The sequence below is a fragment of the Pomacea canaliculata genome, linkage group LG3 (assembly GCF_003073045.1).
Source record: "Pomacea canaliculata isolate SZHN2017 linkage group LG3, ASM307304v1, whole genome shotgun sequence".
Lineage (NCBI taxonomy): Eukaryota > Metazoa > Mollusca > Gastropoda > Architaenioglossa > Ampullariidae > Pomacea > Pomacea canaliculata.
Genome location: NC_037592.1, coordinates 31,784,400 through 31,810,879, shown reverse-complemented (window position 1 = coordinate 31,810,879; position 26,480 = coordinate 31,784,400). Strand labels below are relative to the sequence as shown.

Below are 26,480 nucleotides of genomic sequence, written 5' to 3'. Positions count from 1 at the left end.
ATCAGCGGTGCAAAGCGTCGGTCGAGAGGATGTATAATGATCACGAGACAATCTAGAATCGAGAAGTTGTGCAACAACAGTTTCAAACTCAAGTCATAATAAAGGGTTAATTTAATCGAATATATGTTGTTACGTGTGTGTGTGTGTTTTTTTGAAGTGCCCTGTGCAAGTTGACATCGTTTAGCCTATTGTCACCAACATTTGCAGGAGAACTCCTGTTGTCTACTGAAACGTTTGATTCATGATATCACTAAGGAACATTTTAAATAAAGCTAATAGAATTTCTCGATGTTCTGGTCAACTGGGAAAGTACAAAGACTGAGAAAGACTCATGACTTCGTTGCCGCAGCCCTCGCCTTCCATCGAATACTTTCGAAAATTGTACTAGGAAGTGACGTCATCATTTCACGCGACATATGGATCGTGTTGCCACGTAACAGTGACGCACAAATATTTGACGCCATTTAAACTCATGGGGGTGGAAAAAAAAAGGACACGATCATCGATGTATGTGTTGATGTACTTCTCAAAGACAATGTCAACAACCAACGGTCTTCCGAACTGTCCTGTGCCTTCTGCGTGCAGAGCCCAGATGAAGGATGGCGCAGGATAGAAGGCGAGAACAAACGGATTTTCTCAACCTGTCTGAAAGCAAATGGCGTTTAATGCGACCATGGGCCTCACAAGCAGCGAAATAGCGATAATAACTTGCTCGGGTATTCTGACATTGGTGGCAGTGGTGGTCAATATGATCACTATCATCTACTACTCCTCCAAGCATTTGTTAAGATATGTCCACAGCTTCCTCATTTTTAACCTGGCGGTGTGCGACATCCTGCTGGCGATCTGTCTTTTCAGCCTCCACCTACACGTTGCGACGTTAAGGGACGATTCAAGGTGCATGCCGGTGGTCAGCAGCCTGAGTGCTATGCAGCTGGAACAGTCTCTTCTCCTCTTCCTCATCATCTGGGACCGCATTGTGCTCGTTAAACAAGGCAATTCTTACCACAAAATACTCGCCATACCATGGATCAAACTCAAGGTAACCCAACGTCTACACACGCTCACAGCTCACTTCACAAGAGTCGATATCAGGCATTTTTCGATGTAAAATCAACAATATTATCGTTTTCAGTAGAATTGTCGACAAGAAACACTCTACGCAGAGCAACAAGCAGATCTGGCTGATAAAGTAACGCAATTTAATTAATGGTTTATTTTCTATTATCAATTCTCTCGATTCCTCTGTGTGTGTGTCTGTGTGCACGCGCGCACACTCTTGGCTTGGGAGCTGTGGTTGCTAGTTCGTACTTGCCTCTCATAAACCGCATTTTGCTAGAATGGCGTCAGGGTAAAAAGAAAGATGATTTATAATTGGTAAGCTTCGATCAAGCTTCTCCTCATTGCATGTGCAGGGATTTAAAGCCAAAGCTCTTACCGAAACTGCTCGTGAGCAAAAAGTCGTATAGTGACCTACGACTTCATCTTGTTATCCACTGCTTTACCCACACCTTCTTTTCTCTGAGTAAAATGACTGCGGTGGCCACGTGCCTCTTTTCATCAAGATTATCATCCACATTGCTTTTACCAATATCCTCTGCATTGTTTTCAGCTGTTTGCACTCAATAGACCTTTTAAAACTCAGTTTTTGCACATTGTTGGCAGCGATTTACGTGGAAAACGGCAGCTTTCTCCTCTTTTCGAGGCTCGATATTGGTATTCACCACACGGCTTCCGTTTATCTGAAAGTCGCACATAATGTGTTGATGAATTGTCATGGTCAGAGCACTCGGATTAGGGTGTCTAATATTTATTATTTAGTTTTCTAATCTGTTTAATGTATGTGTAAAAAATTCTGGGTGTGGAGGATGTTAAATTATGTGTAAAGTGGAATGGGGAGAGAGAGAGAGAGAAGGGTGTTTTCCAAGAGAATGTTGACGAACACAATCAGCACAAGCTTCACAGTTGATTAGCTCGGTGACTTGCCAAGACACCCTAGTGGTTAGTGCCCTTGACTGCAGAGCAAGAAAGATCGCTAGTTCAAGTCCTGCTCGGACCTGTGGATGGAAAACTCCACCTGCCCACCCTGGCAGTTCTGCAGGAACAGTCAACGGGTACCATGAAAGATGATGGCCCTACCTACCAAATGCTGTGCCGTGCCCTAGGCAAAGTGGATCACGTTCGCTGAAGCTCTAAGACCTCTTAACCTTTTCTTTTCAAAGCGAAAAAAAAAAACCACTTATCGAGCTAATTGTTTTAATTTCTGTAACATTTAAATCATCTTGCTCTTTTAATAGTTACCTTTGAGATACTAAACATGGTTTTCGACGGTAGAATTACATTTTTTGAGTCACATCGATGCTGATTATTAATATCATGAAGAGTTTGTACAGGCTGAATGGAGCTGTAACTGTTCTTCTGTTCAGAATACCAGAAATATATTTTAAAATATCTTCTAGCCTTTCACTTGGCGTATCTAAAGTCCATTAGTCAAAGAAAATGTCACTTATCCGATTCCATGCATTTTAAACTAGAAGTCCATTTGGTTGTGTAGGCTTAGCAGTTTTGTAGCAATGCATGTGTTTGTATACATATATGTATATTATATGAATACATACATGGTGTGCTTACCATAATATGATAATGTTCCATCATGTGTACTCTTATTTCTTGAAATGGTTCTGTGGCTTTTCAATAAAGATGTAACTTTTCAAGAAGTTGGAAAATACGGGTGAAGTGCTTACTGTTCCATTATCAAAATAGCTCTTCCTCCCACTCTCATACCGAAGCTCATTTTTCATTAGGCCATCTTCTGCTCCTTCCAGATTTTAATGGCGCCCAGCATGCTATGTTACAGGTTTTCATCACCTGGTGTATCTCCATTGGATTAGGTATTGTCGATGCCCTCCTCGTCAAAACCGGTTCCAGATTGTCCAACGAATACTGCCTCTACCCAAAATCACTCGTCGACTTCGTGCACATAATCATCGTCTTCATCCTCCTGTCCTGTCTGGGGCTCAGCATCCACCTGGGGATGAGGATCAAAAAGCTGCGGACCTCTTCCTTGTCCGAACCATCGGGTAGCCGAAAAGGTTCCCTCCCCATCAAAGCCCGTGAGGATATCAATTGGAATGATTATCTACTGAATGAGCCCAAGAAGCCAAAAAGCCCGAAACTCCAGGAGCAGCAAGTCGTGCTTGGAAACCAGCCAGGGGTTGCTGGTGTCCAGCTGGGAACCCCGTCACCGACAAGCCAGAGGCTCAGTGGAGGGTTGCGAGAAGGCACCGTCGCACCCCTCCGGAGCACGATTCCGGAGGATGAACCCTCTGGCGAAGTAGACGACGCAGAACATACCAAGACTGACAATTCGCTTCCCTACACCAAGAAAGCGCAGAGTGTGAAAAAGGGTAAAGTTGCTCCCTTGAAGGGTGATCTGGAAACTCCCCTTTCGTCCGCGGCTTCCATGGAAGGGGTTGATAAAAAAAAAATCCGATCAATCTTTCCCGTCAGGTTCAGAGTAGGCCAGAGTTCAGACGAAGGCACCATTCAGGGTATACCCAGAGGAAGGTGGCCCACGCGGCCCGAGCAGTCCTTGCTGCCGACGATTCTGCGATGGTTGACAAGTTCGGGGCAGCGGGAAGTGTATGGCGTCTTGGAAATCACCTTGCTGATACTCGTGCAAATGATCTTCGTCATGCCACAGTCACTAAACGCTGTGTTTTTCTCCGTCGGCATCGACCAGGACCCCAGAATCCATTTCTACTTGCAGTGGCTTGTCTTCGGACCTGTCATCATCACCGCTTGTTTATATGCCCCCACCACTTTGTGCGACAGCTGCTGTTCGCATGAAGAACCAGGTAATAAGCCAGAAAAGAGTATAAGTTCAATATAAGCCCAAAATGGCGTCAGCAACGTTGGATACCCCTTCTCCAGTCTCGCTCTCTTCAACTCCTATCCTAAGGGCGTGAAAGGTTGCTGTACCAACGATGGTGATGATGATGATATCACCTACAACTGACAATAAGTCGGGATCTCAAGTTTCAATTACAAGCAATGAAGATGGTACAAGTAAGGTTCTCCTGATCCCATTTATTCCCGAAGAGGTTAAAATACGAAATATATCCGGTTCAAGTCACATCCATGCTACACAGACACACAGAGGATGTGACGTCAATATACGTTATACCGTGCTGCTGGTAAGACATTTGAAATTTGCTACAAGAAATTACTAATTGGATAGATCATGATTTCTGCATGTTTCTACGACAAGCTGATGATGACGACGATGACGCAAATAATGTTCCTTGGAAATGTCAACTTAATATAAATATTTCTTTACGTGAAAAATCTGAAACTGATGACCAACTGCAAAAATAAGAAAATATTGTCTCTAGGAAGTGTTGAACTCGTAGAACGACAAATGCTGCAAGTAAACTGACCTGCAACTGACAAGTCTGAGAAACTGGAATATGCAGATGACTTCAATGATATTGTTGCTGGGATTTTATATGGTTTTTTTTTTTTTTCATAGCGAGCTGCAGTGGGCACAGCGCAGTAAGTGATTGTATTGACAGAATCAATCTGAAGGTGCTGCATATAAACCAGACTGCCCCCAATCACGTCTACACATTTTTTTTTTTTTTTTGAATGTTATTGGAGGTGCTTTTCTAGCCACACAACGGAGAAGTAGTAGGTTAGTAATTTGTTGCAGCCAGTGTCTCAACTGGTCTACTACTCGAAGCACCACTGAAGAGATCATAAAGGCCTAGGGAAAGCGGGTACAGCACACACACAGATTTGCACCTAGAGTATCCTTCTCGCCATGGTACTAGCGCGCATTAAAATTCTTCTGAAAGGAAGACATTCTGCGACGTCCCTTTTCTCCAATCCCCGTCTCCCTACAATTTTCCAGTCAAATCGAAACTGTGACGGTCGGAAAGATACAATATAGACTGCATGAGTGTAAAAGGGAATACCAAAGTCTTTCCATGATCGTATACCTACAATTGGTGATTAGAATATGTTTTGTTTTGAGACTGACGAGTTTTCGTTTTGTTTTCATCTTTTAGCATTAGGATAGATGTTTAAAAAGTAATCTTAGTTCTAGGACTGGGCAAAAGCCATCAAGGCAACCGAGGCAAACAGTTGACTGCCGACTGCAAAGGTAAGAAAACAGAATATCTTGTTTCTTAAGAGGGTTACATGTTTATAGTCAGCTCACAATGACGAGAAACTGGCAGAACAACAACAATGACAAAAATAAATATTCCACAAACAGATGATAGCAAGCAGCCGATTAACATGAGTTAGTATAAATACACATGGTCGTGGTGTTAAGTAAATACAGAACCATATAACGGCACTTTTATTCTTTTAAAACAACATCTTTGTTTGAACAGGGCCTTCTAGCACGCACGATAACAACCCACACTGAACATGTTTAGACATCAGCGCGACCATACACAGCAGATAACACAGGTTCTCTCTCTGTCTCTCTCTCTCTCACACACACACACGGTCGCACATGCTGACAACGCCATGCTACATTCTTCCATCTATTGTAAGCTAGCTGTCAGTTTATAATGTGTTAGTTACCATTACTTTTTGAAAGCTGAAAAGGTGGTTGTTTTTCAAAATGTCACCAGCAAACAAAAAGAGCTTATTTGACTCTGACCATGAAATCCTACCTTTACACTCTTCAATACTTAGACTAGATTGTTACATTTTTGGAACAGTTCTAGCATAGTTTCATCCTCGTTGTTCTTGGCATCCTGGACGATGCTTACTCCTTCCTTATTGGGAATAGATTTGTCTGCCCCTGCTCTAAGAAGTGCCTTGCAGACATCGTCGCTGGAGTTGCTGTAGGCATGCCACAAAGCTGACCACCCATCATCATCTTGCATGTTCAAGTCACATCCATGCTACACAGACACACAAAGGATGTGATGTCAAATGTATTCATATTGTGTGTGTATGAGAGAAAGAAAGTGTGTGTGTGTGCATCCTACTGTATGGGAGTAGGGGGTAGGTGGGTTGGGGGATGGGTAGGCATGGTAATACACTTGCATTCCTTCCTTAACCATCTAAGCCTATATGTATATACATTATGCTTTTGAGATTATGTGTGCATAGACATGTGTATCTAAGTCCTTGTATGCTGGAAGTTTTTTAACACATAATCTTTCACATATTATGTTCATACAAAACTGTTTGTGTGTGTGCACATTCCTAAGTGAGTGAATGAGTGGTTTTAAGTGAATAGGGTTTGTGGTTTGTGTTTGGGTTGATTGAGTGGACAAAGACTTGTATGATGTGGAGTTTACAGACAAACCTTTATCAGAATAGTAGCTGTCTGAAGATGCTCATTAGATGCTGCTGCTATAAGGGGCGTAAAGCCCCCTTCTTGCATGCACACATAGTTGGCATCTGCTCCAGCAGACAACAGAACTTTCATTGCCTCATCCTGTCCCTGCTTGGCACATAGGTACAGTGCTGTGTGGCCTTGACTGTCTGGAAGGTTTACATCTGCTCCACCTATAAGTAAAAACTTTTGAGAATGATACACTGACCAAAGAATATACTTAAGCTAAAGTGAAATGAGTACTAGTTGTAGCTGTCTTGTAAAGAAAAGAGCTCTCTTACAACATTTCCCAATTTCATTGCTGCACAAAGTTAGTAATAACATCCACATTCTGCATAAAAATACATCACATAAAAAATGGCAGCATACTTGTATCAATGAAAACAATGAACTAGTTAAAAAATTGCAGCAACATGCACATGCACATGCACATACACACACCTCCTCAAGTCCTTTAGTGTGTGAAATTTTTAGTAGATGCAAAAGAGATTAACGTTACACATATCAGTACATGTTTATGCTGTCAGTGGAAATGCTGGGACAAGATGTTAACTAGACTTCCATCTCATATGACCTTGCATCACCAGTTTGACCTCTTGTGTGGTGATGTACGTAGATGCATATCTCAAGAATGAGAGCGAGGTATCCACACAGATTTTAGAGAAAAGTACCTTGGACCAAGCTTTAGGCAGTGATTAGAAATAAAAATATTACACCCCACTAGATTTTTTTTAAATATGGCAAAACATTATACACATGAACAGGTATATACCCCTCACATCATTCACCCACACAACCTTATCATCTACCTCACCCTACAACTACTCAAACCAAACAAAATTCTGTCAGAAAAAAATATTATGAGAGACAAATATAATAAAAGTTTACGTACAGAAGAAAAAACCACACAGCAGTGTATATAAATACACATATATGTAGCAGCATATGTATTCTGCATACTCTCTTGCTACTGTGTCCACAAATGAATGATACCCAGAACACAAAATAAAGTTTATGCATTGACATCCCTTTACCTTACTAAGGAAAAAGAAATAAATGAAGTCTTACGCTATCTCTGCATAAAACAGAGGGTTTCACTTGCCTTTCAAAAGAATATTTAGCAGTTCTACAGAACCTTCAGCAGCTGCATAGGTCAGTGGTGTTCTGCCACAGGATAGTGTTTGATTACTTGACATACCTTTCTGAAGCAAAACTTTCATGACCTAGAAAAGAAATTAACTTTTTCTTTTTCTTCTAAAATATAAACTACGCTTTTTTTCATTTCTGATCTCAGCAACCATGTGAATCAGTGAATAAACATAATTTGAATCAAATCAAATCAAACTTCATTGTCTGTACGAGGAAGACCAAGACAACAATTTTTCTTTTGCTCATAAACCCAATCACATATACAAACATAATATGAGCATATATATACATGCACAAAATAATGGGCAGACATACATAACCATACAAGACATTCAACACACCCGCACACCTACATTTTCTCACACATATATGTGAACCTCCTAAGGAGGATGTCAGGTAATATTTATTTATCTTTGTTTAGCACAGGAACTCACAAAAAATATTATTATTGACAATAGGATACTAACATTGGAAGAAATAATACAAAAAAGAATAAATTAACAAAAATGAAAGAAAATGGTTAGTAGTATGCAGTCAGTGCTTGTCAAAACAATAACAAAGGAAGTATTGAAGGATGATCATTAAAAGCTATCACAAGTCTCTTTGACTTCTCTGTCACTGGCATTTTAAAACTATTCTTTACAATTTGTTAAAAAAATGTTGTTTACCTTGTTTTGCTTTTTCATTATGGCCTCTTCAAATGGTGACTTTGAATTTTTGTCATGGAGTTGGAAGTCACATCCTTTCTCTAGCAGCAATGTTGCCATGTCCTGATTTCCTTCAAAAACAGAATGAATTATGTTTAAACTTAATTTTGTTTGCACTCTTCAATACACTAAATCTATAGTTGTAAACAGATGTAGCATTATTGTTCATTATTATGGGTTAATGCATATTTCAGGACTGAAAATTAAAACAATGACAGTTCAAAAAAATCTGTATCTAGACCATAAATAATAACCAGATCAAAAGAATCTTTTATTACCAGTTTCTATAGCCAACTGAAGGGGAGTCCATCCATAAAACAAACAGTTGATATTAGTGCCATTTGCCAAGACCCTTTCAACAGCTGCTGCATGGCCCTTCCTTACAGCTATATGTAGTTCTTGTTCTTGATTTCCCATGTTAAAAAACTGCTTAAATTTCTCAATCATAAATAAATATGTTCTGTAAGCATTAACTTAAATGAACTGCTGTAGAAACTGTAATAAAACACAAGTAAACTATTGACTCCTTGAATTATAGTAGAATGTTAAAATAAAATATTGCACATAAATCTAGTCACAAGTTTAAGTCAACTGCCCTGTTTGATTTTCATGCCATGCTTTTATCATATAGCGTTACCATAATACTGTGACTTTTTAAAAACGAATTTTAAAAAAAAATAACTTCATAATTATTTAAACAAAGTTATTGGGTCAATTTTACTAACTCAAAACCCAGATTTAGTATCCATACTGGCGCAGATGTCATCTAATAAAAGATTTTGAGCAAGCCTTTTGGAGAACTGTAAAAGGTGAAATTCATGTATTGCTTCTCAAAAGCTTGATCTAATTGCCGCGCGGAACTGAAACATATCTCTAGCTGAAAACTTTCCTAGTAACTAAACACAGAAGGTAGCAAAAAGATGCATCTAATCCATAACATCAAACCAAAAACAGTAAAATAGATATTATTAAGAGGCAAACATCGCGCATACCAATAATCTTCCAACTTAACTTCCTTTAAAGTTATGGTAATAACACCAAAATAATATTTACTCAGTTTTAAACAAATTAGATTCCTCCTGAGAGCGTTTCTAACGACTGGCGTGGTTAGCGTCCTCGGGGAAGCTACTCTCTGCCATCGAATAACTTATCTCCCATTCAACCTTTTGTAACATCATACGCAACTGTTAACTGATTAACTTTTAAAACAAATTTAAATAAAGATTTAGTGACGAAAGCGTGTCATGTAGGCATCGGTGATTATTTTATGAAGGTATACTTGTGATTTCTTATTTCGTTGCTGCTGATAGGCGCTAATCCAGTAAGCTAAACAACTGCATGTGTATGGCACTTACAACAGTAACACATCTCGGTCTCCACGCATTAAATCTTATAACTGCAGCTTCAAATTTTGTACAGGTCTCTTGCGTCTCCGTAGAACAATCGTAATAAATCAAATTCCTTCCTTAATTCGCTAGAAAAAAAAACATATTTAATTAGTGGGTGATATATTTAAAGGCTATTAGAGACATGGGAATGGACGGTTTCGATTGCATTTGAAATTAACAAACAAGATGGTTCCTGCAAAAGACTTGCTATTTTGGGAGAAGTAAAACAGTACGGATGCATGGTTTTCTCCTCGGCGGGAAGCTGAACTCCGGCCTCCCGCTTGACAGGCGGGAATACTAACCCCTATGCTACCGAGGATTGTTGGAGCGCTCGATTTATTTATAGTAAATATTCTCATCTACTTTAGATAAATGATTTTTAAAGAAATTATTAAAATTGCTCGCTAGAATCTAAATCCAAAGAATAATCTAGCTTTTTCTTTCCGATACGACTGGTCGCACGCATCAATTATGTCACGTGACCTCTCACCTTGCCCGCAGCCTCGGTCTCTCCTTCAGGACGCATGGTCGCAACCCTTCTGACCCTCTTTTCCTCATTCACCAAAATGGCACAGGGCTACGAACGAACCTTCATTGCTGTCAAACCAGACGGAGTCCAGCGAGGACTTATTGGCGAGATCGTTAAAAGATTTGAACAGCGAGGCTACAAGCTTGTCGGAGCTAAGTTGTGCGTGGTAAGTGAAATCAGCCAAGTGCCAAATAGAATTGACACCGGTTTTCTTCGTTAGTTTATTGTGTAGGTGTGTCACGTTTCAAAAGCAGATGGTCGCGTGTTGCTGTGTCCACCCTACTGTAGATTAAGAGAGTCGTTCTCAAGCACTCGTTTGTATCTAGTTGTCACATTAGTATTACTGCTAATAAATTACATTAAATCTCCGATGAAGTAAAAAAAAAAAAATTGCATGCGTGCGTTCCACGTGGATTTTGTCTTTCATTTTACACGTCAAGCCTTTTCATACTAGTTTTGTGTGACGATAAGTCATTAGGGGTCACTACAAGATGACAAACATTTTTCGAGTTTGTACCATTTTACAAATCTTTCGTCAGGTCTTTTATTAATTCTGGCTTTTTTTTTCTAAGCCATCCTGTAGTGTTTCAAGACATGCTCGACATAGTTATTCTAATTTCGATTCGTTGGGTTGCATTGAAATTCTTATGACACCAGGTTTACCTTGTTTCTCGTACATTTTGATTGAGGTTGGAAAAAAGTAGTGGCAGATTACAATGATCATAAGTGCTTTAATTTATTGTATTTTTATGTAAGCATGATACTGATTAAACTGCTGGGCTAGCGCAGAAATGACAGTCCTAACAGTTGCTGGTATGGATCTTAACACAATCGTCATGACCAATAACTGTTCCCATTGTTATGATTTACGAATTCTTTATGCTCCTTTGAAATAGGAGGCATTCTAGTTAAGAGCATTATAACTTTACAGAAAGGTGCTAGAAGTGGTAAATAAGTTTAAATAGTTCATTTCTAAAATAATTAGTACTGTAGACAGTTGTTTCGAGGATTGTCATTTTGCCCCACTGGCCTAGTCAATTGCTTCAGCCATAGTCAATTTGTCTTGTAATGACTGTAATGATTTGGCGAGCCGTGGACTGGTATGATTGGTCACCATCATTTCTGGCTTCTTCTAGACCTGCAAAGTTTGCATGATGTATTGACAAAAGGGCTGGCCTTGCAAAATATTTTTTTTACGTGAGATTTGCTTTCAGATGACCTCTGTCTAGCTATCTTGACCTGGGTTCTAACAAGGAACTCACACACAGAGGAGTATTTGCTAAACAAACCATGATAGCCGTGTTCTGTTTGCGTTTGGTTGGGTCAGCAAAGGGCCTTATTTTATCTTGGCTCTTTGTGCTTTAGGTAAGCAGTCTTTAGAGGAACTTGGTAAGCTCAGTGTGAAATTACCTTATTTATGAACATTGAAAAAATGATTCAGGTAACTGGCTTGCTAATTTATTCACACTATAATTCAGTTGGATTGTGACAATTATCAAAATGTGTAATGATCTGTTTTGTTTTTTTCCCTAGCCAGGAAAGGCACACCTTGAAAAGCACTATGAGGAACTTAAGGATAAGCCCTTTTTCAAGGGTCTTGTGGAGTACATGAACTCTGGGCCAATTTTTGCCATGGTGAGATCAGAACCTACTAGCCCTTTTATTTTTTAAAAATCCCCTTCTAAAATTTTAGGAGATAGTACCTATTATTGCACAGCATCTATTACATGTCTAATATTTTAAAACTATTTTACTTCATAAGGTGTGGGAAGGAAAAGAAGTTGTGAAGATGGGCCGTGTCATGCTGGGTGCAACCAAACCACAAGAATCTGCACCAGGCACCATACGTGGGGACTTTGCCATTGATGTTGGACGGTATGTTGAAGGTTATGAAGATAATTACAAGAACAGCACACAGTCATGCTTATGTCTCCATAGATTGTGGACTAAATTTTCTTGATTTATTGCTGTCACCAGAGTGAAAAGTAGGAAAGTTTCATTACTTTATTGAAGTCACTTTCCCCAAATTTTATGGGTTTCTTTGACAAGAGGGTGGGGGGTGGGGAGCAGCAATGATAAATCAAATCACACCCATTCATCTTCAAGTTAGAACATTTTATGTTGGCTCAATTACTTGTGTGATGCAACTACTTTGATTTTTCAGCAATGTCTGCCATGGTAGTGACTCTGTTGCCACTGCTAAACGCGAGATTGCTTTGTGGTTTTCTAATGCTGAGCTGGCAGCCTATGACGCTGTTGAAGCCCCTTGGGTATATGAGTAAGACCAGTAGTACTGACCAAATACCTGGATTCTCCACATTTTATCTGACACTGAAAACTTAGGCATGTGGAAAATAAAAATTGAGCTCATGATTAAACTTGTGTGCTTTGTTGTGTCTGGTATTCAGGTGTTTGCAAGTGCCCCAATGTCAACAGTCTGTCCCGTTGGTTTTAACCACCCTAAGATGGCCTTCCCACTCCGTTATTTTTAACAGTTTACGCAGATGCACTGTCAAGTGTTAAAAGGTGTGACCTCTTCTCCAATGAGTAAATTGTTTGGTATATATATTTAAAAATATCATAGTGTTGAAATACCATACTTGTAATACATGGAAAATGTTTTTCAATCGTTATTCATCAAAAACATACAAGTACTTCAAAATTGCATGCACACAATACAATGTCATACACAAGACTTTTGGTATTTTTTATAAGGTGGGGACAGTGATCTAAATGTAAAAACTTTATTTCAAGATGTCTAGGAGATATAACCACTCAATTACCTACCCGTACACTGCAAATGGATTTTTTTTTCTTGTCTGTGCTAATGTCAATTTTAGCCAAATTTTTCCCCACCTATTACAGATGTTACTATCAGAAGTCGTTACACTGCCGGGAGCAGTCATTTCAACACATGCTATTTCCCAACACTAGTGTTACTTTGCTTGTTCAGCTCCAAGGAATGATCCTCACGCCAAGATTTATTATCGCTCATAAACAATATTTAACAAACTATGCACCTATTCCAACTGAATTGGAATGAATAAACAAATGTCAGCCTTTTTGGTGTAGCAATACTTTTTTATCAGCAAGAGGTTTGGGGGTAGGTGTTAAAAAAAATCACCTTTGAATCTGTTTCATTTTAAGTCAATACTGGTGAAAAACACCACAGCACCAAAAATCAATATTTTCCCAGAGCAGAGGTCCAACCTTAGAGTGTATCAACTGTTCAAATTACAAGTTTAGCTATGTCACCAGTCAACATGTCTGCATCAGAATTGCAACAGCAGTAATGTAGATGCTGGAACAATCCAGCAAATTATGTATTCTACAAATGAAAGGAGAATAAAGGCATGTGAAAAGTGCCTGTGAAGGCTGTTCCAAATCTATTTCAGAGAACCAACAACTCTGTAGGGAGCACAGGTGTCAAAATTAGCTGATTTTCTCTTCCCATGAGTCTTCTGGTCAAAAATGTACAAGCACACACCCTTAAAAAAAACCAAAAAACAGCACAACTCCTTCCTGACACAAAAGTCTTTATTTCTTGTATTAGCAGGAAATCTGTTCCTTGTGATGTCTAAGCAGAAGACCTGAAAAAAGAAATGGATAAAATTATATGACAGTGTAAAATAAGATGCTATTAGAGCTCTATTGATAACTATTTTGGTGGTTTAAAAAAAAGTATTTTTGTGGACTTGTTTTTCAGGGCAATAATTTTCTTGATTTCATGGAAATACGACTAAAAAGTAGAAGTGTCAATAAGGTTTTCTTTTTACAAGTAGCCACAAATACAATTTGAAATTGCATCAAAATAATTGAGGCTTATTTTCAGCATGATGATGGTGTGTTCTTCTACAACTGATCTGAATGCTTTAATTGTATGTAGCTTTGATTTTAAAATGTGAACAGTTAACACTTAAGCTCATAAAAAAATGTACTGGAATCTGAAAAATTCACATAGCTGTTTTTGCCGCAGAAGTCATGGCTTACATAGGTACTAAAAATCTTTTTAAAGTTATTTATGAAATATATTACTCAACAATAAATTACCCATAAACATTTTTAAAACACTGTTAATTTTGGAGTATTCTCTAGACCAGGGATGCACAACCTACGGCCCGCGATGCGGTGCCATCTGGCCCGTGAAACTTCTGCCCACAGTGCAGGAAATCGGCATGTTAGTAATAATAATAATAATAAAAAAAACGAAAAAAGGGAGGAAGAAGTATTTATCCCCACGTAGGGGCGTTTCCCAATCTTTTTTACGATGGACGAACATTTCGATTCAGTGCTCCGACTTGGTGACTCTACGATGCAGCCGGACATTCAGAAGTTGGTTTCGGGAAAACAACTTCAAATATCCCACTAATTGCTACATAATTAATGGTAAGTACAACTTGTTTCTAATAAAAAATGGTATCTGCTCTATTTTTTTTTTTTTTCCTTTTTGTATTTTTGCGGTGAAGTGGCCCACGACACTGCTGTCCGAAATGGATATGGCCTGCGACACGACTATCCAAAATGGATATGGCCCGCAGGCCGAAAAAGGTTGGGCATCACTGCTCTAGACTATAAAATCTACAGGTTTTGAGCATTCTGTTAACACCAAAATTGTATTACTACCCCTTTTTTCACACTTTGTACTTCTGTGGATAAATCTCAGGACTAATTAAGGCATCAGTAATGACTGATATTAAATAAACATTTCCGGTAGTAATATGATAGGGTTCTTACAGAGATAAGGTTACAATGTTTTGTCAATTTCCTGCAAAAACTGATCTCCAATGGGTAATGTGACCATTTCTTACTGTGTATATCGATGTCAGCTTAACAACCAAGGAATTTCTTTCACAAAACTGAACCTGGCCACCTTTCTCATACCCAATGTGTGTGAGTTAGGACTACATCCAGATTTTTAACACACAAACACTTACGGATCATATGCAGGGGTTGCAGCGACTGGACCAGAAGCATCTGCTGGCTTCACACCTTTCTGCTCACTGTAGGGATGTGCTGGTGGCACCTCATCTTTGGGTTCCACAATTGACACATGGTCTGGCAGAGGTCGTCGTGGACCAATCTTGCCAGTTGGGTCCCAAGGCAACATGATTTTTACCTTAATGCCCAGCACACCTGATAACAGATAACATTTACTTTACTATATCCAACATCTTCTGGCCTGAAGCAGTACAATGAAGAAAGGCATCAGAAGGAATAGGCACGAAGACAAAAGATACGTACCCTGTCTGAGAAGCACATGTCGGACAGCTGTGTCAACGTAGTCATTGAGGGGCTCACCACTGTGGATCATAAGACCATCAGTAAACTTCATTGACTTGGCACGCTGACCACGAAGTTTGCCAGACACAACTACTTCACAGCCTTTGGCACCGCTCTCCATAATGAAACGAAGCACTCCATAGCAGGCCCTGAATCATAGCAAATTTGAATAAAACATTCATGTCATGCAAAAACTCAGTTTAACAAAAGAAGATGGCCACTTTTAGTACACAAAGTTACAGTTTATTGAAAATACACTCTCGAGTATATCCTTTTTTTTTTTTGGCAAAAAACCCTTGTTACGTCACTTTTGTAAGATCAACATTGACACAAACTTTGATACCCCAACAATGGTCAACACTTTCCCACAAAACTCACCTTCTCACTGCAAGACCACCAATCAGCTTGTATCGCAGTGACTCACACTGAGCAATAGCACACAGACCGCGTGTTGCAACTTTTTCAGCATACAACTGCAGGAAAAAAGTTTCATTTATTAACTTAAAAGCATGGAATGGAAAAAGTACTAACACGACCTGATAAGTTCAGTAACATTTCTGTCCACAAACCTTCAATCTGGCTGCAACAGAAAGAGTTCCTTTCGACATGCATGCGGTCAGCGACACAGTTGTAACCACAGTAGTGTCGGAGCTTTTAGTTCAGTGCGCAAATGAATGAATACATAAGGCGGAAAACACGGGAACCTTTAGGAATAGGTCCTCTTTCGATTACTTCCCTTTAGAGGCTGAAAATAATCAACTAATCAGGTATTTTCTCAATTTGTGAAGTTCTCCATCCTATAGAGTTGCATCCTTTCAGCTTATTTTACTACAAGACAACAAAACATATATTTGTTAAAATTTACACTATGTAAATGTATTTTAAATGATCTTTAAAACAAAGTATCATAGTTGTTTTATTGTAGGATATTAAATATAATCTAAAAATACCGGTCGAAATTTTATCCGCAGTCATTTGCTGCTATGCTGACAGGGAGAGACCGGCTACAGAAGCCCTATAAGCAATGTGTTAAGCGTTATACTAATGCCTTTTGCTGCAAGGTCCTAGGTGATGCAGTTAGGAAAAAATTTGTTTGTTCTAAATGCGAGACACATGTCACATGGCAAGCAACAAGGTCTGTCTGAAGAACATTTAAGATTAGTTTAGGAGCTAGATATATTTCTAACCAAAATATCAGCTACCTTGGTAGACAGTACTTGCTCCAAAAAGAATATCTCATCAATGCTTCCCAATTTTGCACAATATTCAGTCATGTGACACTTGACTCAAAATCATATCTTAAGAACTAACAAATAAAACAATCTGGGACTAAAATTAAAAGAAAGTAACATTTACTAATATAAATGGGTTAGAAAGAACCTTGATTATCTGGTCTTCAACTAACTGTGCATTTGGTTAACCAGGATCACCTTATTAAAAATAAAAGTTAAACACGAGACCAAGATTTCTGATTTCAGGAATGTACACATGTGTCACGACATAAATTTTCTTTCTTGAGCAGGAAGCAAACTCTGCATGTCAAAATTAACTACAGTCAAATCTCCCTACTATGCCACCCCTCTACTATTCGCCACTTTTGCTCGGTCCCGACTATAAATTCAATGTAACAAAAAATTTAGCCACTTTTGTGACTGTTAAAAGACACAAGTTGTGAAATTCAGTGCTCGATTATTATACTGTATGGTAGTGTGGGACATCGCAGTTAGGTGGATGGAACATAGCACGCACACAGGGAGGGTGGAGGCTGGCAATGGGGGGGGGGTCGCTGGCACAGCCACGTGACAGAGGAAGGTGTGAGGGGGTCGACTAGCGACAGGATGCAGGTGTGCGGATGTGGTGGGAGGGTGGAGGATGAAGAGGTGAGGGGGAGAATGAGAGGAGACAGCTAGCGAAGCCGACGATTCTTGAGAGCTTAGACCTGGGCAAAGGCCTCCTGTCTCTGTATATATATACACAATACAGTATTAGTAAAACTGAGTTAACTATATTAGTCCGGCCTTCTAAAACCATCCCAATTTCTCATGCGGCCCTTGGGAAAATTAATTGCCTGCTTTGGACTGACAGGTAACTTGAACAAATAAAGCCGTTTTTACGAACCCTACTATGCCACGCTACTATGCCACTTTTGATAGTAGGGAGATTTGACTGTATAGCAATTGCAAGGGCACAAAGCATCATCTCCTGTCTCAACTTCATTGTACCCCCAACACCATTACAGGATTCTTTATTTTGTGTCAACAAACCTCAACGGTGCCTTCTGGGAAGTTGTAGCGTTTTTGAACGACGGATGTCAGCTCTCTGATCCTCCTGCCTTTTTCTCCCAGAACATTTTGTGTCCTTGTGGCTAGGATAATGATCTCTGTGCGTGTGGGTGTTACACGAACCTCTACACCACTGTATCCATCCTCGGCCAGTTCCCTAGTAAGGAACTCGTTCAACTCAGCCTTAAACAAGCCATCTTGGACAAACTGCAAGCATCAATAAATATGTAAAATATTATATGTCCACGCAAACAGTTTGATATCAACGATCAACAAGTATTCGAGTCGTATATTGCTGTAACAGCGACTACCGATAGCTTCTGAAGCAGAAAGTTCAGTGCGAAATCTACTATTATTGAACATCATCCGCGAATAAACACTAAGAATTAGAAGATAAAATAGATATTCGTGTCTTAAACGATTATTTTCTTCTATTATTTTTCTTATAAACTGAAAGTATACTGCATTCATTACTAAGTTACCTTGCGCTTTTTAGACACTTGGACCGCCATGCTGAAGTTTCGTCGGAAAAGGAAGTGTTGACGCTGAAGTAGGGAGTTGTGGGTAATTATTCCCAAAATAAAAGGTGAAATCGAAAGGAAGTCAAAGCTACCAATATAGACTCGAAGACAAAGTTCTGCGATGATTATAGTTTTTCGATTCACTCTTGTACTCAGTATATTTCACACAGTTCTTATATATATATACACACACATTCCAATGAGAATTGTACTGAAATAAATACCAATACATTAGTATGGCCAAAAACGCATACAACACGATGTCGTTTGCAACATTTTTCAAGCCGACGATATATTTTGATTGATGTAATGCCTCAGAAAATAAAATGTATGTAAATGTTATAGATATAAAGTAATTCAGAAGAGTATTTCTGTCACGGAAAGAAATCTCTAATCCTAGTGACCTAAGTAAAGTAATTCTCAAATGGATTGTAATTTTTAGACGCTTTCGCTTGCGGATAGGTCACATGCTGAAGTCGCAGAACGAAAAACACTTCCAGAGTAAAATGTTGCTAACGTTGTTTGTGGTCTTGCCTTGTGTCCCGCTTGCAGCTTACAAAACAGACGACCTGTCACTTTTCCATAAGTTCATTAATGATTTTACAAAACCTTATAAAAACGATACCAAAGAGTTTTATACAAGATTTGAAATATTTAAGGTGAGATTATAAGGACTATTATCGATCATTTGGAATGGCATTTGTCTAAATAATTGTTTTCTTTCACAATATGAAAATAGACAAATCGCGATATCGAAGTCTCATCGTTTCACAATTGGGTGGTGTCGATCCACTGTAACTATGTTCCTCAGTTCCTTATTCATCCACAGCAAGCAACTGATAGTACTACACAGAAGTGAGAGTCATGCTCAGTATTCAAGAGTATATATATATACTTTAATTTGTAAATTGTGTGGTCTTCAGGATAATCTCAAACACATTCATGAGATGAACAAGCCCTATGCGTCTTCAGTGTTTGGCATTACCAAATTTTCTGATCTTACTCAAAAAGAGTTTCAAGGTAAGAGTTGTAACATTAAATAGTATCTCAAACCATTTCATTGAATAAATGTTCTGCCTTCTTTACTTTTGAGCATAGCTGCTTCAAGAAAACTCTATGATATAAAATTCAAACAGTCAATGACATGGAAAATGATGGAAATGAAAATATAAAGGTAGAGACAATTCTTTTTCTTAATGTCAGTCTCTTACATCTGAAGTTATCAGGTCATGAATCAGATCCCCAGAAGTGTAAATCTTTTTTAAGTATTTTCATTGTTTATGAGCAGTACTTTCAGTTTGAGAAATTAACTTCAGCTGACATAAGTAGCTAGAAAGTCATAATCTAAGAACAATTATATTTGCTTTGCTGTGTAATTTCAGTAGCATGTCACATTCATTCTCCTAAGGAAAAGACTACATTTTTAATAGTTGTATTCATTTCTTAAGATCAATCAAAGATTCTGTTTTATGCCATAGTGATATAATGTTTTCAAGGAAATTAGAATGCTAATGCAAGCATGTAATAGAAATACTTATTTCACCAGGTTATTAAACCTTACCTTTTGTTTTAATGCTGATTACAGATTGTGCAGCTACATTTATGCTTTGGAATATTAAATTAATAAGAGGTTTCTTTTTGATCCTAGAGAAATATCTGTCAGGCTTTAGAAAGCTGTCCAGAACAAACAAGCCATTGCTGTTCTACAGTTTACCTAGTAGTGCACAAGTGCAGCTACAAGATGTGCCATCAAAAATAGACTGGTAAATGATGCATGACAAGTAATTTGATAAATATATATATATTTAAGTACACGTGGACGTGTAAAGCAGACTATTCTTGCCTACATAGAAATATTCGCAATTATCTTAGAACTATTGATTTTATTTCACTCACTCATTAAACAAGACTCTGTATTGAGCGAGTTACCCATGAAATTACCTTATTTTCAAAAATTATTTTTAAAAATCGATAGCTGAAAAAAATTCAAATATAGAGTTGTCTTCAGTATACTCAGAGTATCATGTGCATGTTTGCCATGGTATCATCCATTTTGTGATGGTTGTGTTTCTTATATTGTTGACTGTCGGTTCGTTTTCTTAGGCTGTTACACATATATTTATATGTCTAAGGTGCAGCCAGAATTAGAATGAGTTGAAATAATGCTTTAACAATCTTTGAGTGCTGGGAAGCAAATATAATTGGAAAATGCTTTCTTTCAGGAGGTTGTATGATGTAGTGACCCCTGTGAAGAATCAAGAACAGTGTGGAGCATGCTGGTATATTTTTATGCAAAATAATTATTATGTTGTCGTGAATCATTCTCCCTACTATCATTTTTTTTCATTCAAATAAATTTCTTCATTAGTCAGTGCTTTTTGCTTTTTACTTTCTGTTTACCTATGTCACTCTTATTACAACACAATTCATTTACTGACTGCAAAGGTTAACATATTTTGTAGATGCTATGCAGGAAATATGTTTTTGTACGTTGTATTGCATTGTTGCTCTAGCACCTGTTGTCAATAACATGATGCAAGACTGACCAGACTGCAGTACAGAAGGTGGCAGACATTTTTTACAAATGGTAGCTTTACTTTATAGATCATGATGCACTGTAGGTGGGGACTGGTGTCAAGCTGCCAATCATAAATTAATAATTGGAATAAGTAAGTTGTCTGTTGGTCATCCTTCAGCGCTTGCCGTATTTTGCATTATAAGCAATCATCTTTCTGAGCGAATAGATTACAGGATGGAGCTTCAGTTAAAGTTTTCTCCCTTTTCCTTCTCTTTGAAAATTTTTGATGGTTGAGAATGGTGTTATCTATATGAAGATTGGTCCACAAGAAGAATAACTAAATCAAGGTATTTTGTGGCATCATGTGACAAAACATGATTCAAACAGCACGGCATATAGAGATAGGGAAGGGAAAAATAAAGTTAGCACAGCACAAAAAAAAAAAAACATTTTTGAGATAGAACGTAGAAAAACTGCTTGTCTATCTTCCTATTGGTTGCTTTCCTGGTCAATCGGCCACAGAGTACTCACACAATGCATTGATGTTATCAATTTTTTTAAAGTAATTTTATTTTCTGTTCTTGTGATATAAATTTTCAGGGCATTTTCAGTCATAGAAACCATAGAAAGCTCATATGCAATCAAATACAACACCAGTGCTCCACAACTGGCTGTTCAGCAGCTTATTGACTGTGACACTAACAACTTTGGCTGTTCTGGTGGTGATACTTGCAGAGCCTTGTACTGGGTGCAGAAAGTAAGCTAGCTGCTGTTAGGGAACACATGTTTATGTAAGATAAAGCCATTGAACACATTCTGGAGCACATGTGAGATTTATAATAAAAATAAACACCATCATGATTTCAGCAAAAGTAATTTCATTCTTATTTTATCCACTTGCAATACAAAGCAAATGCAGATAAGCTTACAATAGAAAAACTGCAGCCTGAGAATAGATTAGTTTGAGTAATATTTTTATTCTTTGCTGGGTTTACTTTGCTTTGCCTTCATAACATGTAACACTGTTCTTTAAATCTCATTACAGAAATGCATGTGCTAATAGCACTTGAGCAAGCCGTTTTACCGAATTGTCCTTTTGATTCACAGAATGGAATTACTTTTGAGAAGAACTACCCACTGACAGACAAAAATGGAAACTGCAAGCCTTTGTCACCAACTGACAAACTAGTGAAGGTGTCCAGTTATACTTGTGAAGAGTAAGGTTTTAATGTTCACCTTTTTTAAACTTTATATTTATCTGGATTTAAAGGCTGGGACAGAATTCAAAGATTTCATTAATGTTTTAAGTTTTAAGTTTTTACTTGCAGAATTTTTTGTCAACAGAAAACTAAAGGGTCATCACCTTAATAGTTTTAAGTAGTTGACATTATCTTCTACCAGCTTTGTTGGTGAGGAAAAGAACTTAGTAAGCAGGCTGGGAACAACTGGCCCCGTGGCAGCAGCAGTAGATGCATCAACATGGAACAATTATGTTGGTGGCATCATTCAGTTCCACTGTGCAAATTACACCAACCATGCTGTTGAGATTGTGGGATATGACAGAACAGGTGAGGCTATATCTGCAGATGAATATGTAACTCTAATCAAAGTGCTCATTGTTTGTCACATTTGGCCATTAAAACAATGGAAAAATATATGTCACAATAATATAGTTTTAAATGAGTTTTTACAATCAAAAATAAATTAACTGTTCTTATTTTTAGATAATTATTTTTATTGTTTTAGGCAATAACATATTTAGTTCTTGTAGAAGATTCATACATATCAGAATATTCATTTTTGCTGAGATTAAGTCACAGGGAAAACTTTGTATTAATGTCAAACAATATATTTTGATTTTAAGTCACTCAAACTAAAATCATCTAAAGGTGAATGAAGTTTATCCAAAATTAAAGAAAACCCAAGAAATGTAATTCTGATGACTTTGCGAGCAAAAAATCTTTAGAGAAACATGGAGGATTCCTTTAAACCTTTTCTGCATGTCATAGGAACTTGGATAAAAATGGAAGATGAAAACTTAATACAAGTGAAGTAATCTGCAGAAACAATATTTAGTCTCCACAGGCAGCCATTACTTCAATTGTAGCAGTAGATTTCTTGAATATAATACAGAAAAATTGCAAAACTTTGAGAGATGTGTCCTGATCAACAGCTGCAGCACGCACAAGACATATCAAGTCCTCCTGTTGAGTTAAAATGTAATATAATGGACTTAAAATGGGAGATCATTTTAAATGCTGTTTCATTTCTGTGCATACATACATTTTCTTCTTGTTGTGTTACAATATTCTGTTATAAGCACTTCACATTTTTTGCAGTGGGACCAGGGGATGTTCTGTTTTGGATACTGCACAAGCTCTATATTTGTCTCATTTTTACACTCTCCTTGCATGCCTTACAAAAATTATGTTGAAAAAAAATTAAGTAGTGCATGTTTTTCTCACAGCATTTTGTATTCTTAAGGTCCAGTTCCATACTATATTGTGCGAAACTCGTGGGGACCTGACTTTGGTCTTGATGGTTACCTATACATTAAAATAGGAAGCAATCTCTGTGGTATGTGAACTTGCAGTATTTGATTTTTTGCCCTTTTATTTATTAAAATATATTTTTTGTATGTCTTCTTCAAACTTTCTTATCATATATATATATTGAAAAAAATGGTATATTGCTAACGATTTTGAGAAAGATGCAAAAGTGCATAGTTTTATAACTTTGCTGATGTCATAAATTTCTAGATTTCCTGTTGAACTTAAGAGTCAGTTTTATTTTATATCATGATTGTGAGAGAGGTAGTGATGATAAGTGTCTAAGGCATGTCAGTAAGTTTTTTGCAGGATGTATGTCGTCAGGGATTTTTTTTCTAGGCAGAGAATTTTCAGATTATGTAACAAGCTTTATAATTTTCATAATAATTTTGTTTTTCTTTTTAGGAATTGCAGAGCAAATTTCTTCTATCACAGTTGTTTAACATCTTGCTTTCCTTGGCTGTCACTACCAGTTTATTGAGAAGAGCAGTTGTCTTCTGTGGCAAGTTCACAAATGGATGAATAGTGGCATTTGCATCAATGTATACACATGCGCTATTGTGTTTTGCTACCAGAATGTTGACCTGTGTAGAAAAGGCATGGTCCCCTTATTGCTCAAATACCAAGTTTTTATATAATATAATGAGAATCTTGGTTTTGTACATTTCCAAATTATAACTCATTCCATCCACTTTAGTGGAGAGAGAGAAGAGAGAGCTAATTATTTTGGTAGAATTTTCGGCAACACATAATTTGACATTTCAATCAAAATGTTGTTCTGGAATTTATCTTAAACTGTAAGGTTCGTGTTTCTTGGAGATTTCAATTTTTTTATCTGTTTTTAGTTAGTTTTGGTTATTTGTACATTTTGTAATCATCATTTAAATCATGAAATATAAAGACGACATTACAGGTATAGACTAGCTTTCTGTGATACTATCTCAGCTTCTGGCTTGCCATAAAAAATTAACAACCATTTGCAAAAAGTCTGCTGCAGTTGTTTTAACAGCGTTGTCAAAGCTTTGTTATAAAAGGCATTATATTTTTCAAATTGTTATTCAACAAGATGAGGGTCTGAACATTATTCTCTGTGTGTGTTTGTATATTTGTCCTTTTTAGTTTGTTTTTAATACTGCATGGTGCATTGAGCCTATGTTAAAATAGTTAAATGCATCATCACAATAATAATAATACTTTATTATTATTTGCATTAAAAACCGGCAGTGGCTAGGTCATGTGGCTAGTAAATAGAGGAACATTTCTTATTCTATATTTCATTGTATTTTCAACCACACATCCTTCTACCATTGTAAAAGGTTTCCATGTATGCATGTGTGTGGAATATTTGTGTTGTAAAGTGGTGTAACTTGGTGAATGAAATACTTATTGCTGTAAAGGAGAGCAGCAATGGGAAAGTATTATTTTAATATTATTGATGCTTTCAACATGTTAGTGCCTGTCTGGACTTCTTGTGTATTATTCCATAAATTCAGATTAAATAATAGAACCCTTCACATTGATAGGCTGATTTGCATATCAAACAGGATCATAGTGCCTTATGATGTTTATATCATGTTAAGTTTATATCTGTAAATTCCGATTCTGTGTACCGACATGCAGGACCAATAGACTGAGGCTATCCTTTGTTTTTGGCCGTTCAACTTCTGAACGTTACTGTGTGGGAATAAATGCAGCTGTCTGAACCATGAATGCATGAATCTGTTTGACAGAAATAGATAGGTTATTATTGTTTTGTGCTTTTATATTGAGCTGCCCCAAATTGCCTTCTGGGATAAGTAAAGTGTTATATTTGAATGCGATAGATTGTTTAGAATTTATTTGTAAATTCTGAAGTGACTTAATTTGAGTCATGACTCTAGAGAAAACCTTTTGAGTCTGCCTTGCGTAATTTATAAAATGTAATGAAATCAGTATTTTGGAGACTGGTGGATTTACTGCCATCTTCACAGCCACGGACCTTCATTACTTCTTAATGAGGGTCCATGATCCCTTTTCTTCCTTTTGCAAAAGGCAACATTATATGTATTTAGGATAATGATTTTTATGGATGTTAACTTTTTTTGCTTTTTGTTCACACAAAATATTTCCTTTTGCTGACAACATGAAAAAATGGAGAAGGAAGAAAGACTTACAAAATTGTTGCAAAATAGGCTATGAGCTGTGTATGAATGAGGTGTGCAATGGAATATAAGAAGCAAAGCTGAAAAATTACCAAAAGAAGGAAAAGCTATACGTAATTTTGTTTAAATTGAAATGCAAAATGTAATTGGTTTGTTTTAAGTACTTGATCACAACTTTTGCTGAAACCTTTTATTTAATTTTTTTTATCCGACAGAAATGCGTTACACTTTTGTTAAGTTTGTTTATACCATACCCTGAACCAAAGTCCTCTTTCTGGTTGATTTAATTGCTACCAAGCATATGTGTGCAACACATTCACATTAACGTGCTGTTTATCCTTTTTGTTACCAGTAACATAAAGCTTTTATTATGTACTTGATATAGAAATGTGGATGGCTGTGTTGCTATATAAACATTTGTGTTCAGATTATCACAACAATAAGGTGTTCACATGGGTTGGTTGATAACTGTTTCACAGCATACTTCCCTCACTTTACCCACTGGGTATCTGATTCCATAGATGGTTGGGAAGGAAAGGTAGGGAGTGAGACAACTGGCCCTAAGATGAGTGGTGTCCCCATGGATGCTAGACTATCACCACCCTCTTTTATACATTTACAGGTTAACAACAAATTCGCCTATTTACTCTAAAAGTGACTTTCACATATTTTTGTACATTTTGTTCTAATAAATATTCTAGTATTTGACATGTGTTCGTATAAAATCGTATATTTTGGCTAATAAAGACGTATCAAACAGCCAGTATTCTTATTTTGCACAGATGTGGTACAGATGGATCGTCAAGTCTATGTCAATGTTTGTCTTATTTTTTTCTTTAGTTCAAAGATCTAGCATTAATCACCAGGGTGATACACAACTGTAAATACGTGCTATGGTAGTTATATGGTATGATCCAACTAAATGATCTAGAGAATGTATCCACTGGGCCAAATCTTTGAAGTGATTTTAAGTTAGAAACAGTTAATGTAATGGTCTTACCGTCCACCACAGCAAGCTAAATCGCATCCTGTGGATTTTGGAAGGGTTCTACTGT

General features: G+C 37.4%; 5 protein-coding genes across 9 annotated transcripts; 3 read left to right on the top strand and 2 right to left on the bottom strand.

The window, feature by feature from the left end:
* The first annotated feature begins 453 nt into the window (after nt 1-453).
* Nucleotides 454-5,067, top strand: LOC112559296. Its single transcript, XM_025230411.1, has 2 exons — nt 454-1,042; nt 2,858-5,067. Exons 1-2 carry the CDS (start codon nt 656-658, stop codon nt 3,890-3,892), a joined length of 1,422 nt encoding a protein of 473 aa, XP_025086196.1. The 5' UTR covers nt 454-655; the 3' UTR covers nt 3,893-5,067.
* A 118-nt stretch (nt 5,068-5,185) lies between these two features.
* On the bottom strand, nt 5,186-9,478 carry LOC112559298 (ankyrin repeat and SOCS box protein 14-like). Of its 5 annotated transcripts, none has more exons than XM_025230417.1 (6): nt 9,271-9,478; nt 8,496-8,642; nt 8,179-8,288; nt 7,464-7,563; nt 6,332-6,534; nt 5,186-5,921 (listed from the first exon to the last, which is right to left on the bottom strand). In XM_025230417.1, the coding sequence occupies exons 2-6, from the start codon at nt 8,632-8,634 to the stop codon at nt 5,706-5,708; spliced, it is 768 nt and encodes a 255-aa protein (XP_025086202.1). In that variant the 5' UTR covers nt 8,635-8,642; nt 9,271-9,478; the 3' UTR covers nt 5,186-5,705. The 5 variants fall into 5 exon arrangements, with proteins under 5 accessions (XP_025086202.1, XP_025086201.1, XP_025086200.1 ...); XM_025230416.1 differs by having other exon boundaries at nt 7,464-7,584; nt 8,496-8,661; nt 9,271-9,471; XM_025230415.1 differs by having other exon boundaries at nt 7,464-7,584; nt 8,496-8,646; nt 9,271-9,471.
* A 616-nt stretch (nt 9,479-10,094) lies between these two features.
* Nucleotides 10,095-12,512, top strand: LOC112559300 (nucleoside diphosphate kinase-like). Its single transcript, XM_025230420.1, has 4 exons — nt 10,095-10,300; nt 11,668-11,769; nt 11,897-12,009; nt 12,299-12,512. The coding sequence occupies exons 1-4, from the start codon at nt 10,130-10,132 to the stop codon at nt 12,414-12,416; spliced, it is 504 nt and encodes a 167-aa protein (XP_025086205.1). The 5' UTR covers nt 10,095-10,129; the 3' UTR covers nt 12,417-12,512.
* Nucleotides 12,513-13,648: 1,136 nt separating this feature from the next.
* Nucleotides 13,649-18,300, bottom strand: LOC112559299 (40S ribosomal protein S3). Its single transcript, XM_025230419.1, has 6 exons — nt 18,179-18,300; nt 17,679-17,903; nt 15,793-15,887; nt 15,376-15,563; nt 15,069-15,267; nt 13,649-13,724 (listed from the first exon to the last, which is right to left on the bottom strand). Exons 1-6 carry the CDS (start codon nt 18,206-18,208, stop codon nt 13,712-13,714), a joined length of 750 nt encoding a protein of 249 aa, XP_025086204.1. The 5' UTR covers nt 18,209-18,300; the 3' UTR covers nt 13,649-13,711.
* Nucleotides 18,301-18,521: 221 nt separating this feature from the next.
* On the top strand, nt 18,522-26,188 carry LOC112559297 (cathepsin O-like). The gene is made up of 9 exons (XM_025230412.1): nt 18,522-18,876; nt 19,141-19,237; nt 19,866-19,980; nt 20,440-20,496; nt 21,336-21,492; nt 21,843-21,952; nt 22,137-22,303; nt 23,220-23,312; nt 23,690-26,188. Exons 1-9 carry the CDS (start codon nt 18,685-18,687, stop codon nt 23,725-23,727), a joined length of 1,026 nt encoding a protein of 341 aa, XP_025086197.1. The 5' UTR covers nt 18,522-18,684; the 3' UTR covers nt 23,728-26,188.
* The last annotated feature ends 292 nt before the right edge of the window (nt 26,189-26,480 follow it).

What these genes read in the sequence shown, in the direction of transcription:
- LOC112559296 (XM_025230411.1), top strand. Translation starts at nt 656, where the DNA reads ATGGCGTTTAATGCGACCATGGGCCTCACAAGCAGCGAAATAGCGATA. An exon ending in TACCATGGATCAAACTCAAG is followed by an intron (nt 1,043 to 2,857) that starts GTAACCCAACGT and finishes GCTATGTTACAG; the next exon opens with GTTTTCATCACCTGGTGTAT.
- LOC112559298 (XM_025230416.1), bottom strand. Translation starts at nt 8,634, where the DNA reads ATGGGAAATCAAGAACAAGAACTACATATAGCTGTAAGGAAGGGCCAT. An exon ending in TCAGTTGGCTATAGAAACTG is followed by an intron (nt 8,289 to 8,495) that starts GTAATAAAAGAT and finishes CTGTTTTTGAAG; the next exon opens with GAAATCAGGACATGGCAACA. An exon ending in TAATGAAAAAGCAAAACAAG is followed by an intron (nt 7,585 to 8,178) that starts GTAAACAACATT and finishes TTTCTTTTCTAG; the next exon opens with GTCATGAAAGTTTTGCTTCA.
- LOC112559300 (XM_025230420.1), top strand. Translation starts at nt 10,130, where the DNA reads ATGGTCGCAACCCTTCTGACCCTCTTTTCCTCATTCACCAAAATGGCA. An exon ending in TCGGAGCTAAGTTGTGCGTG is followed by an intron (nt 10,301 to 11,667) that starts GTAAGTGAAATC and finishes TTTTTTCCCTAG; the next exon opens with CCAGGAAAGGCACACCTTGA. An exon ending in TTTGCCATTGATGTTGGACG is followed by an intron (nt 12,010 to 12,298) that starts GTATGTTGAAGG and finishes TTGATTTTTCAG; the next exon opens with CAATGTCTGCCATGGTAGTG.
- LOC112559299 (XM_025230419.1), bottom strand. Translation starts at nt 18,208, where the DNA reads ATGGCGGTCCAAGTGTCTAAAAAGCGCAAG. An exon ending in TCCCAGAAGGCACCGTTGAG is followed by an intron (nt 15,888 to 17,678) that starts GTTTGTTGACAC and finishes TTTTTCCTGCAG; the next exon opens with TTGTATGCTGAAAAAGTTGC. An exon ending in GGTGGTCTTGCAGTGAGAAG is followed by an intron (nt 15,564 to 15,792) that starts GTGAGTTTTGTG and finishes GCTATGATTCAG; the next exon opens with GGCCTGCTATGGAGTGCTTC.
- LOC112559297 (XM_025230412.1), top strand. Translation starts at nt 18,685, where the DNA reads ATGCTGAAGTCGCAGAACGAAAAACACTTCCAGAGTAAAATGTTGCTA. An exon ending in TACTCAAAAAGAGTTTCAAG is followed by an intron (nt 19,238 to 19,865) that starts GTAAGAGTTGTA and finishes TTTTGATCCTAG; the next exon opens with AGAAATATCTGTCAGGCTTT. An exon ending in CCTTGTACTGGGTGCAGAAA is followed by an intron (nt 21,493 to 21,842) that starts GTAAGCTAGCTG and finishes TTTGATTCACAG; the next exon opens with AATGGAATTACTTTTGAGAA.